Genomic DNA, 13,780 nt, shown 5'->3' on the forward strand with positions numbered 1-13,780 from the left:
GTTGATGAAAATATACTTTAGATAAACCAGTCTCGATATGTTACAGCCAACAAGTAGCTCGACGACTGCCCAAAGGCAGCAAATTCGCTGCTATGGATGTCAACAATTTGGTCGCATCCGTCGTGATTGCTCACGTGGGAGACGAACCTCTCAATACGGTTCTAGTCGTAGTGGTTGAACGCCACGTGGTACCAATATAACGAGGTGTTCGGGAAACGCCGGTACCCATTAAAGGCAGGGTGGTCCACAGGAGCACATATAATTTCTTGTGAGTGTCCTGGTAGAATCACGTATATGAGTTAAGCCCTTGAAGACTCGTTGTCCTTAGTCAAAGACATGGTCTTTTCGTGGTTACAGCGAGTGGGAAGGGATACGGTCGTCCGTTTAGAGTCTTGATTGATTCTGGCGCGTCGCGTAACTAAGCGCGGGAGTCAAGGGTGGCTTAAAATAAATCAGTGCTTTTAAATGCTTTATTAAAAACAACGACTTTTTCTTAGTAAAATTGGCCGCTGGTGCGGTGGTCACCGCAAAGAAAATTAGAATAAATTTTCAGCTGAAGTTTGAAGACTTCAACCTCGAAGGAAGTATTCACAGATCTCGAAATGGACAAACCGTATGACCTGATAGGCTAACCGTGGCTTGAGAAGCATGGATTGATTGGCGATCAAAAACGACTGGGAGTAGCTCGTGTAGCCCAGAAGAAATTCTTGAAAGTAGTGAGCCCATATGCACTAAGCGCCAGAAGAATCGCTCAAGCCTTTGACTGTTGTATGCTGCTGGTAATGATCCACACTTCATTGGTATATGTCATGTAATTGAGATTTTGACCGGGTCAGGGAAGATACGAAGTCGTATGGTGTGACCAGTAGTTGTTACTCAGGAAGTGCGTTGATAGATCAAATAGTGCCTGGATTGGCCACTTATAAATAAATGAAGCGTTCGTGAGCATGGTGCTTTGCCCGGCAGAGATGCCGGTTGTTTGACCCTTTCAAGACAGAAGAATGTTGTCGACATGTATGTACTGAAAAGTCGAGGGAATCGACTGCGGCTGTATATACTAAAACTCCCACGACAACAGTGGTTAGATCGAATTTTGTGTGTATAAGCGACCACAATGGTGATGCTCCCATCCGTTGTGTGGTTAAGCGCACACATGTGAAGGGATGAACGACATCTCCAAATCGCGATACTGAGATTCCCGTTCTGAATGCGGTCGAGTCCGCGGTTGATTTAGGTCAACGTATTACTCCCCATGATGGAAAGTTAGCATGCAAATATGCTGGCCCGGGTATTGTGAGTGCAACGTCTGTTTGTGAAGTTAAGATGTTCTTTTGGCACCGTTGCCGACGATGGAGGAGCTGGTCCAGCTCGAGGAAGGCATTCACGATGGCTTCTTTCACGACCTTAAGAGTGATGATATTGCGGGGGTCGAATTGCTACAGTCAAAGGTCAATTCAGCGGAACTACGCTCATCATTAGTTTGAAATGATTTAGATCTCTAAAAATTTTGACAGCGTATGAAACCACGCTGGTAGATTGGCTATTCTGAAGAATGTAACTAATCCTTATAATTAATTTGTTATGGAATACAACGATGACGTCCTTAGCGCGAAGCCACCATCTGGACTTCACCCGGACAAGGAGTTCGACACGAATGGAGTCGTGAACTTGGTCCAAAGCATACAGTGCTTTGTCAGTAACCAATGTCGCGTATACAAAATGAGTTTATCGATGAGTTCTTAACTCGAAAGCAAGCTGCTGGATGGATTAGGGAGAGCAGGTTCCCTCACAGCATGCCGACGTTTTGAGTGCGTAAACTTCTCCTCTCTTTACTTCTCTTCTCTTCTCCTCTCTTCTCTTTTCTTGGCGTATCGCTCACACCTATATATGATTAAATGCACAGACGATTTCCGTTCAAAACGCTTACGGACTCGAATCATCTTGCCAAGCAAATAATGGTGCTTCATCAGATTGTTCTTGATTGAAATTAATGCTTCCTTTCAAATGGATGATCACCCTCATGATACGTCTTTCTTCAGCAAATTTGAAAGACTTACGCGAGAAGCGAGTCAGGTAATTTTAAAACCTTTTTATTTCCTCGATTTCTTTTGATATCGTGGCATGGAGCACTCCACGATTATTTTGACCTTCTCATAGGCTGTACGAACACCGCGTTCACCAACATAATAGTTCCTCAATAGCACCGAAAATACATTTGCATAATTCGATTACAATTGTAGTTCATGCATACGTTTTAATACCGTACGGAGGTGTTCCAAAACATTTCTTGTAGATCTGCCATCCTCGTTCTTAAAATGAGCATAAAAATATCGCCAAAATATGTTTGTGAGAAACTTCACAGTAATCGAAAAAGATGGGAGACCAATCGAATGAGCGTTGCTGGTGCATTGGTTAGTCTCTTTGGCATCACAAGCCACTCCCAAACCATACATACTCAAAAAGACACGATCGTATCGTGTCGTTTCAATCGCGACAGCTGAAGCCTGTAATAAAGATCTACCGTGTCCACGACCAGGAGCTTCGGCAATGAAGATTACTCTAGTGAGGTTTCGTGTTTACCTCGTGGGTTCACCTCCGTTTGTAGTCCACACGGAACTCGCAAAACTGCTATATACAGTTCAGTCTCTTCACTTTTCCCAGCGGATGGCTCACTGGTTGTCATTCTTCGCAGAAAGTAACTTCACGGTCGCGTACAAGCCGGGAGTGCAAAGCGTGCTGTCTGACACATTGTCACGCCGTCCTGATTATGAGCAAGCCTTTACTAGCTAAATCGAAAACGATGAATTCAATATGATACATTGATTGCTGGTTAAGCATAAAGAGTGTGTCTGATCATCAAGGCACTCTCATTGAGCCGTCTGGAACTCCATTTTCAAGCTTCTTGGTCGCTTAAAATTAGGGATGCATCCTTACGCATTAAAGATGGTCTCCTTCACTATGAATTTGCATATGACGACGAGCTACGTATTGTAATTCTCCACAGCGCTAGATTGAAGTACAACAAGATTGTGTACGAGGCGCATGATACGCCGATGGTTGGTCACTCTAGCCGTGAGAAGACCTACCAGTCTATCAGTGCTCAGGATTTGGCAACCTCGCATTTAAAAGTAAGTATTACGATACGTGAAGACATGCGATGTCTGTCAGCGCGTGAAGACCGCACGGCACACACAAGCACCACTGCATACTCTTCCTGTACCTTCTGACTGTTGGATGTCAGTCGGTCTTGACTTTCTTTTTGGCTTCCTCGAGAGTGCTGACGACCGCAATGAGGTCGTCTTTACTGATAACTCAACAAGATGGTTCACATCGCTCCTTGTAGCGATTCCATCGATGCCGAAGTTCTGACTAGATTGTTCATTCATCACTTTTTTCACAGTCACGGGTTACAGACGCCATCGTCTTTGATCGCGATACACGGTTCACCAGTGGCTTTGGGAAAGAATTGGTATAATTGTCGACACTCGCTTGGATATGTACACAGCGGTACAAACAAAGACCACCGAGTGGTCAGCAATGTGCTGAGAAGTTTCTTTGCGGAAGATCCCGAATCATGAGGTCGTTGTTACCATTGGCAAGTGTTTGCAAGTGTTTGCTGTGATCAATCCAATTCTTTCATCCACTAATTTTTCGCTATTCTATATGAATGGCTTGCGATACCGTAATAGTAGCTTTGTGCGATGGGTGGTTTCTCTGATGTAGGTGGGGGGGCTTAGCAAATCGTTGCCACTCAAATTGGTACAATCAATGGTGCTACAGTGAAGCGCAAGAACAAGGGTGCTCTGGATCTTGAGTCATGTAAATGTGGTCACACATGTGCGAGATGCAATGGTGAATGCGCAAAACTTGTGAAAGGAAAACACAGATAGACGACCTCGTCGTCAAGGCAAAATGTATTTTATTGTTGGTGATTATGTACTTCTTAGTACTAAGAACCTATCGAACGATACTGCCTCAAGCTTGGGAAGCTCGAAGCTATCGGTCTTGTCCAAGTAGTGTTATGCCATACTTTAAAGTGCCACCAACATGTCGGTCGTGCAATTTGTGACGACTTTCGATTTCGCGATAGTGCAAATACGCTAGACGACTAAATTCGTCGATGTGGCTCTTTATAGTCGTCCGCTTAAGCTGGTCGTTTTATTTCAGGTTTTGGCTCAACGTGCAAAAGCGCTGTTCGAACTGGAATTGGGCATCATCCAATTTTGATGATGACGATGGCGCCCTCGCATTGTCGGATTGAGGTGTGGTTTTGCTCTGCGTTCGTCGTCGGCGCAAGTCGTCTTCGATGCGTTTTATTTCGCGTGGGATTACGAAATGATTGAGTCTTAGAGCTAAATGAAATCTGAAAAGAATATGGGTTAACCCACTTTTATGTGGAGGTGGTGTATTGGGCCAGACCCATTACACACGTTGTGTGACCCACAAACTTGTTTGTGGTTAATATTAACTAAATATCCTGTAATGTTGTTTATCTTTAATTCTGTAGTTTCATATTTGAAGCACTCATCAATTTAGAGCGGTTTAAGGCATTTTGGCCATAACGAATGTCACTTGACCTTTTCTCCTCTTTCAAGGAAATTAACAGCTCGCATAGAGTGAGCAACACGTGGTAAGGTGTGACAGCTGATTTTTTGCTTCCTCAGTAAGTGTGTGTACACGGACGGGCAAGTCCCAGTTCATCTGACAAGGAATAGATTCCGGACGTAGAGAAAAATGGACAGTATCGGCTTTGAGTCAAATCTATTTATACATAAAAAGGAGTTAATGATTCCTAAATTTTCACGCAAGACAGTCCCAGCGCTCCTAGAGAATTTACCAAAAAATCTTGGGCTTCTCTAAACAATCGAGCGTTTGTCTTAGGCTGAACCTCAGCTTAAATTTTAAATTTTGAAAGCTTAGATTAATTTTTCGTGGAAAATGAAAAACTCTAGCCGAAGTGACTGGTTTACGTTTAATGTAATTTACTTTACGATCAGCAATGACGCGATCAAGTGAACAAGCCCACTTTAGTGGACAGATTTGCCGCTTAGACATAGAACGGTTCCACAAATCTTTTAACCGAGAAAGAGACAAGATATTCTACATGTGATGTTTATGTCGTTGGCGTCGCAGCAGCAATCGCATCAATATTGGACTCTTGGTGGACAATTGTTTGCTTTAAAAACAAGATCAGGATGGAGCTTCCACTTGCCGAGGTAGTGCTGGCAGGGATAGAAAACACGAACGAGAAAACCTAGCTCTGATCGTCGTAGTGTTGCCACAAGCAACAAAAAAACAATTTTGTAGGTGCGGACAACGTCAGGGACATCATACTCTAGCGCCTGATGGGGTTTCCACGTGTCCAATTCCGGTGGATGCTGAACCAACGAACTCAGTTGAAGCGTTGATGATTCAGCTGCTTCTTTCCACGATGACGCGTGATCAATCTTTGTGATCGATAGTCGTCTCAACTACCCAACCCGGCTCTCCGCGAGAATCTAAAACCTGTGGTGGTGGTTGATTGTGATAACGATTAAGCAACACTTGGTGTAAAAGAGCGCTTATCGCGGGCAAATTAAGCATTTCAGCGGCGTTTTTTGCTCTTGAGGTTTGCTGCGAGCCTTCCAAACCTTGTTGTAGAGCAGAAGTCGAGTTTCGACGTTTTGATTGACGATTTCGTTCAATGCTCGGCTTCGGAGGCTCGTTTTGAACTACGGATCCTGCATGTTCATGATGAACTCGCTCGAATCCAGAAGGACATGCTGTCCCGTGAGCTAGCTAATAAAAACACCCATTTGCATGCTGTAGAGGCAGGCACTCCTGCCGAGGTACTTTGATATAAGAATCAATCTCGCATTCTAAGCTTTGGAACCAGTAAACTAACAACATCTTAACCTTTTTTAACGTTTTTTGCTGAGAAAAACTTTTAAGATGGAGAGTCGATTGATCTTTGCGGTCCGGTGGAATCTTCATGATCGGCTCGATCATCTACTAAAGTTATAGTAGGATCGGCAAATTCTACTTTAGCCTACCCACATAAATTTTAGGATGTATGTGCATGCATGTAGGAACGGCTATGGTATAAGTATCATGCTTGCAATCTAACACCATGAAGAATTTAATGAAAGTTGGCAAAATTTTTCCGCTTCCCAAGTTAAAAACTGCATGATCAGGCAGATTGATCATGCTAAGTATACTAGATCACTGACCTTATCCACTTTATTATACTATCTTCATGACTTATCTCCTTGTTCTTCTTACAGATCCTGAGCTTTCGAAAAACCGTTTCGAACGAACCGCAACGGCTTGTCTAATCACAATAAAATCATCGATGTGCCGCTCCTCACGATTTGTCATGTCGTCTAGATGACGTTTCGAGTCGAATTTTGCTTTTAAAGTCATGCCAACATTAAGATCTTAGTGTGACTGTGTAGCAATATCCCACATAAGGTGGAGACGGCACCCATTATGAAATCAGGTACTCTAGGACGCATACCATATGTCAACTGAAAAATGAGGGACCTGTCGAGGCGTGGGGTTGTTCAGCGCAAACTCTATGAGAGGGAAGAAGCTTACTTCATACTATGACGACATAGCGTAACTAGGCAGTATGTCCTATAGAACTCAATACACACGATCTGTTTGACCAATTATTTCAGGGTGAGTCGGTGTTGACATGGATAATTTGTTACCCAATAATCCAAACAGCTGCGCCAAAACTTCGATGAGAAATTGAGCTACGGTCAGACAGGATCGGAAAAAGCAACTTCTACAAAGACCTTGACATTTTCTCGGCAGAAATCTAATTCGAAACATCCGTCTTGTTGAATCGGTTCCGTAACGCAAGGACGCCAATGCGTTAGTATGTGTCACGCGGAAGTACAAATGTAATTCATATTTACAGACTCCCAGCTGCCAGCTGGCGCTGCCAACAAGAAAATGTGAAACGTGATGGCGTAACTATCTGGCAAATCTCGCAAATCCCCACATACATGCGGAACTACTTATACATGTGTGTCCGAGATGGCCACCTGAAAGGAGCAAGATACTCTATAAGAGACGATGACACAAACCTTCGTCATTATGAACAACAGAACTTGCTGTTTTCCATTTTCAACCGCAGAGTATATCAATTCAGTGTGTACTCTAAACCGTTCAAGACGCAATCTTGTGCGAGACGAAAAACATTCAGTTAAATGTCGAAAGGGTCAAAGAAGTATCTTAAGAAATCTTGATATGTCTAATTAGACTTGTACTCTTAGACATTTTTTTCGCGCACTGTAGTCGTAGCTTGCGCGCAAATCGTCCTCGCATCTTCGCATTGTCGACATGCTCTCGCATGTTTTCGCTCCTGGACACTGGAATATAATCTGAACGTCATGACAAGGCATTGGCTACAACTTTTATCGCGTCTGGCTTGTAGCGTCCAACAAAGTTGTAATTCGCAAAAACCAAAAATCATCGTGCGAATTTCTGCGCGAAACATGAATTCTTTTATACCGTCCTCAGCGAGACGTAACATATATAGATCACAAAGCTTCCCCTACAAGCAAGTACCCACGGAATTTGACCAACGCATACTTCTTTGTTTGAAGCTCTTTGTCATGAACCGGGTAATTTCGTTCCGCGTGCCGGGGTCGCCGCGATTAAAATGAAATAATCTTGACTGGTCCTCATCATTGAGCTGCATCAATCCACAACCAAAGGTGCCTTCAATTGTATCGCACGCTTAATGAAATGTTATTTGTCGCTAGCATTCGCAAGGACAGTAGCCTCTTGCAAGTACTGAATCCCTTCGGCAAATACCGCCTGATGATCGTTTGGCCATTCCAACTCAACGTTCTTCCTTAAAAGAGTTATAGGGGTGACAGCAACGCTGCAAAATTTCGTGTGTATTTGTGCAAATACCATCCATTGTCTCAGCAAGTTCAAACTGTTGCACAGACCAATTATAAATATTTTGACGTTGTCCAGACCTACACAAACACCATTCTTGCCCACTAATCAACCGAGAACGACGATGTCAGGAGACCAAAAAAATGTATTTTTCCAAATTAGTGTTAGCTCAAACGAATGTGTTTAAATTTTGTCTGTCAATGCGTATAACGCTTCCATCATGACATACGTAGGATAGAGGCCGAGTAGAATAAACTCGTCTTCATCGAATGACCCCAGACTTCATTAACAGCCGAATAATTTGCTTCGTCAACTTCATTACAGATCCATTCGCTAACATAATCATCATTTATCTCACGTTGAGCACGCAAAAACCATGCCCAGTTAAAACTTTCGCTCGAACGAAGTTCTTCGACAAACTAGTGTCAATCAATGCTCGTAGTCAGCGGCAACCGAGGAAATGAGAGTGATGACGGAAGTGACGGTTCCCAAAACTGTCGACAAACAATTCCTGGACAACAAAGTCGCGTTTGCTTGACGTTACGGTCACTCCTACTCATAAAATACATGTGCTTCATACAGCCCCAACGTGTATGAAGCACATGTATTTGTGTGACAAAAACATCTACAGCACTCTTATCAAAACTAGTGGGAAGTCCGCCCTAACAAATCGTTCGCTTTTTTTCACCCTGAAAACCTTTGAGCCGACGATTGTTATAGCGTCCGCGGCTATCTGAACGAGCACCCTGTGTCTTTTGCCGACCCGGCAACGACACTCTGCAGTTCCGAGCAAAATGGTTCGGCTTCCCACACAAATATACTTTCCATTGATGTGAGGACGCTCAGCTCCAAGGGTAATCTGTGCGAGATGTTTATTGGCGCTAAACAATCACATGTAGGAGTCGACGCGCTTGTTTTAGTACGGAGCCATCACACTAGGCTTGCTTAATGATAAAGTCTTTATGCACCGCACCGTTAGTGGCTATGTCCAGCGTCTTAGGGTACCGACGGAACTTTGATCCCTGATCGACCGTTTTTTCAAAATCTTTATGAACATTACAACTTGCGCTGAAAAGTCAATTGACTTAAGTCACGATACCAAGTATCGAGCACACTGTACATATGAGTGTAGGTCGTAACGACCTTGGCAAAGCTTAAAGAGTTTAGCGCAGGCACGAAACACACTCTATGATATTTTAAAAGCCTTTTTCGCTCCTCTTTATAGCATTTTTAGCTGGGAGAAGCTTAGATTCGCCAAACGCCTGCTACACGCCCAACGCTTTGCACGACCCGCAAGGTTGGACTTCGTAAACAGCCCTTGCTGCGAAGGGTCTTGTAGTTGTCGTGGAGTGATTGCCGCGTTCAACTCGACAGAGCATCGTGAGAGAGAGGTTTGTTTGCTCCTCATGGTACAAAGACACGTTCAGCGTCAGAGGATCGTTCGAACAGAAGAAACAAAGGTTGCGACCTGCCTCTGGGATTTCATTTCTCTCATTGTAGGCATAGTACCGACGGACGCGTCCTTCTGATCATCCGGAGGAGACAACTGCAGTAAGCCGACACCACCAACAATACATCCGGGTTCCATCATTGACTATATAGATTTTTTAGACACTCCTGCTTTTTGCTCCGACTGTTAGAGCGGGATGTTCCCATAAAATCAATATTTAGAGTCTTATCCTCTATGTGGTTATTCTTCTAACAGGAGAGTACGACTGGGAAGAGGTATATTTTTTGAGAAAACAGCAGGGGTTAGAGCAGGAGTGTACGTTGTCCCCTCATTTCCGCTCAAACTTAATTCCGGCAGAGTCAGCTAGACTATTTATCTTCCATATAGATGGACTTGCGGCTCATTCAAGAGCCGAATCGCGATATACAAATATAAACGCTGTACGAGAAAACGTTTTGCTGAAACCTTAACCCAGCTTCAACGTGAGATGTGTGCGGTTTTGAGATTAATGTTACAACCACGCTCTGCTTGACTTTCTTTGCTCACGGCCATAGCAAATGTGACCTAATTGTACACTTGATATGAAAATGCGGTTCGTCGTGTGGCTTCTCGAAGCCAAACCATGGAATCATTATTGCAAATCAGTCGGATGTGAAGCCCTCCGTTTTTGACGGGAAAACAATTCTTGAAATCGCGATTGCTGTGCTGCTTTGATTTGCTCTTGATCAACGATACCGCTTAAAACGGCTGGAGGAGCTACATCCCACGCATTACGAATGGGAAGAGCAATTAGCGCATCCGAAATTCCCCCGACTTTTTGGTCGAAAGGCTAATGGCAACTTGTAAATTTTCATTTTCGAAGCAGGCTAAATACAACCATTTTTTCGCCACAGGAGCCTATGCTGTAAAAAATGAGCTATGGCCAGTTGGACCCTGCTCAGAACTTGTCCTAGGAGCTGATTACCTTTAACCATTTGTGATGTCTCTCACGTCGCTGATTTCTTCGAGCAAGATGCTCTGATAGAGAATAATATTGCCCGCGGATACTATCTGATAAACCAGCGACGTGAGACTGCCAAGTACCACAGCTGCACAAGCCACATCATTCTTATGTACAATCCTATATTCGTCCATAGCTGTGTAGAGGATGGGTATTTAGATGTGAATTTTCACACTTACCTCTTCGGCATGCTCTAACAAGTTTGACTTCTAGGCCTTATAATGCGAGCAAAGCTCAAGTTAATGCGCTTTAAACAGCAATTCGTCAATATCGACACTTTTTTGTGACGGTCAAATTTCCTTGCCTGGGTGCATACTAGGAAGCTTGCCCTGCAGATAGATCGCATGACAATCAAGGCCATCATAGATTACTGCTGCGCTCAGCTAGCGGCACAAGTTATCATGGAGCGCGAGCTCGTCGAAACCATTCAGTGAGCGTCGATTTACCCGCGTAATTCTTAAATGAAGTCGTCAAACTGACATACTCTGATATAGACTAAGATCGCTTTTAGCCAAACAAGTGGTTTCAAAAAACACATAACCGTCGCATAGAAGGAACTTCCGCATAAGTGAGTTTTCTCCTTCCGTGGCTACCAGCGAAGGTTAAATATATTCTCGGGGACTCAGTTGTTGACCTCAATGTTTTCCTCACTCTGGTATCCTCCAAAAAGATCTTCATCTCGCGTTCGAGCAGCCTCACGACGGTTTCGTTTCAGACTTTGCGCTTTTCGGCAGCAAAAATGTTTAAGATCAATTAAGTACAACGTGGTTGCGGCGTCATATGCTTATGCACTAGGGCTTTGATATTTAACCTGATTTCGTTACTGTAAGGCCTCTCACCACCCAGCGAAATGCCGCGCGGCAGCTCCAGTGTTTGATCATGTTGAGTGCGGGGCGCCCTACTTGGTAAATGAACGTCAGGTTTCCAGGTAGCTAGTCAACCTCCACGCTCTCAAGCATTGCATGCACACATTAAGACAGCCAGCACGCAAAGTGGCTCGAGATTAATTATCGTCAGCTTTCACGATGTAAGAGCAATCAACAATATTTCCACGCGTTATGGTTGCCAGTATTCCTGCCGGATGTTGATGTCCGCAACTGTGGAAGAGAGATCGAGCCGATAGGAGCTTACAACGCGTCCCGATGCGTGAGATGGCAATACTGTATACGTTCAGCGAATTACAAAGCAATTTTAAGCTCCAAGATTAAATTACGTGTTTGACTGCAACCTGAATATGTTGTAGTTGCTGCGTTGCCAAAAAAATTACGTGGCTGGATCGTCAACCGCTGCAGTCACAACGACGACAGCGATGTATTGATCTACCGCCTGGATGATCAGAATGATTATACTCACGTCGCCGTCGTGAATCAATCGTTCATAGCGCAGGTTCTGCCCAGACTTACTGATGCTCCTCTCTGCACAGTTTACGTGGTACCATTGACCGACGAACCCTTGCAGCAACGCGTGAATGAAGGTCTACAGATGATCGAGCAAAGGCTCTCGCTGATAAATACAGTATTGGTCAATTTGGAATACTCGTACGTGATGAGATGAAGGTCGAGCACAAAATTTCTTTGAGCAAGGCGATAGTGATTAAACAGGGGATTCCACCGACCGAGCCGAAATAAGTGCAATTGGCGCTTCCGCTAAAAATACCGCTGTTGAGCTGGGTCTTTGATTAGTTGAAAATTCGTTTAGCGAGAGCAATTTGGCATCTTCAAATTTGCACTAGAATTGACGAACGAAGAAACCCCAAAACACCTATGCTGAATTGCCACCGAGAGCAAAAGCCAAGTAATATGCCACTGACGGAGGCGGTCGCGCACGATATTTGAAAAGTATCGCTAGCCGCTGAATAACGGTCGGATTTGCCCACCTCTTGAAACACACTTGATCATTTATTCTACACGTCTCTTGGGAACGAACCGTCTCCGCTGTCCAGTGGGTGGAACAAGAAGGTTAGATTAAGCATCGATATTGATTGAGCGTCCGTCAAAGTGATCGCTGTCGGTATAGTCAGCGGCTTCTTTACCCAAAAGGCGCGCAAACGAAGCCAGCGAGGAGCACTTTCCACCACGATATTGAAAAGCGCTACGCAAATAAGGGCCGCGAGGTCAAGCTAGAGCCATTAGTGTCTCCATCGAATGCCTCAGCAAGGCGGGTCATGAGTGCAAGACTACATATCCGCGCTCGCGGTCCGACATTCCGGCGCTCGCGGTCCTGCATTCTGCCTGAATAATACAGCGGATGGGTGATGCATGGGCTTTCAACAAGCCGAACATCACTATCATATCTACACAGATGCGGAATTCTCCGAAATACATGATCTTTAATGTTATGTCAGATTGTAAGATCTGTAGCGCCATCGACTTGACCAAAATTCGTAAAAGGCGAGAAATACACCGCTCATCATGGTGAATACTCCCAACGGTAAGCTGCTGGAGTAGATGTTTTACCGCATGAATTGAAGGGTGCTCTCTTCACGTTTAAAAACATAATGTCGTATTTGCTACGTTCCTGCCGTGATTACACGCCAGAAACCGTTAATGACATCTTTGCACAGTCGCGCTAAGCGATATTTCTGAGCGATCTACACTCGCAGCTAGTCTTATAAGTGGTATACGCAAAAAGCTGAAAGAATAGTTGAAGAAACTCGTCTCATGCGCTTCGGATACTGACTTGCTGTGGCTACATAGACGGCGTCCGAGCTAATCTGGAGAATGCACCTCTAATCAGCATGTGGTCAATGCTGCAAAATTTCACTGGTGTGCGTCTGATAACCTCCACACGTACAGATACAGCTAAAAGCGACTGATCTAGCCACTAGATCATAATTTATATTACAGCGAATTGCTGTATGGTTGTGGACTACCGCGCATCAAATCACATTCGATCCGTTGAAAATAAACTCGGTCAGACCTTACTCCCCGCGTTTCAAGTTTACTTGAAGCCGTAACATGTCGACTAAGCCGTGAGCGACTTTATCTTCGGCTGCTTACTGACATAACTAGGCAACGAAGGCCGCAAAAGCGTCATGAGCAGCGTATCCCGGCAGATGAAACCAGCGAAAGCAAATATCTCGTTCATGACAAAGAGCTGTTAGCAATGCGCTAGGCTTGGGTTAAGTTTAAATCGTACTGGTTGGGTGAAGAGATCTCTGCGCTGGAAGGGGCAATGATGAAGAGCTCTCATGTTTCCTGGCAAATAACCTACTAGTTGTCATTTTTCCTGTACGGCTACGTTGTTCATTATATGCCCGGGTTAGACAAAATTTTCGCCTACGTTCTACCTCGACGCCCCCGACCAGGACCCACGTGTGTCGCTTGTAGAAAATGATGAAGTCGAGTGTGCTAAGAATCAGACGTCAGGCGTGAGTCTGACGAATGTTGTTCCGGAATCTCAGCTCCAAGACGAGATCCGTGCAGCTGGCGAGC

At 44.4% G+C, this 13,780-nt stretch overlaps 2 protein-coding genes across 2 annotated transcripts; both read right to left on the reverse strand.

Annotated features, from left to right (window-relative positions):
* Positions 1-9,977: 9,977 nt before the first annotated feature.
* PHALS_05716 (uncharacterized protein) lies at positions 9,978-10,226 on the reverse strand (the record flags this gene model as incomplete). Its single annotated transcript, XM_024719305.1, has 2 exons — positions 9,978-10,175; positions 10,221-10,226. The coding sequence occupies 2 exons, from the start codon at positions 10,224-10,226 to the stop codon at positions 9,978-9,980; spliced, it is 204 nt and encodes a 67-aa protein (XP_024584617.1).
* Positions 10,227-12,249: 2,023 nt separating this feature from the next.
* Positions 12,250-12,550, reverse strand: PHALS_05717 (uncharacterized protein; the record flags this gene model as incomplete). Its single annotated transcript, XM_024719306.1, has 2 exons — positions 12,250-12,465; positions 12,527-12,550. 2 exons carry the CDS (start codon positions 12,548-12,550, stop codon positions 12,250-12,252), a joined length of 240 nt encoding a protein of 79 aa, XP_024584618.1.
* Positions 12,551-13,780: the final 1,230 nt, after the last annotated feature.

This window comes from Plasmopara halstedii (assembly GCF_900000015.1).
Source record: "Plasmopara halstedii genome assembly, contig: Scaffold_2904, whole genome shotgun sequence".
Lineage (NCBI taxonomy): Eukaryota > Oomycota > Peronosporomycetes > Peronosporales > Peronosporaceae > Plasmopara > Plasmopara halstedii.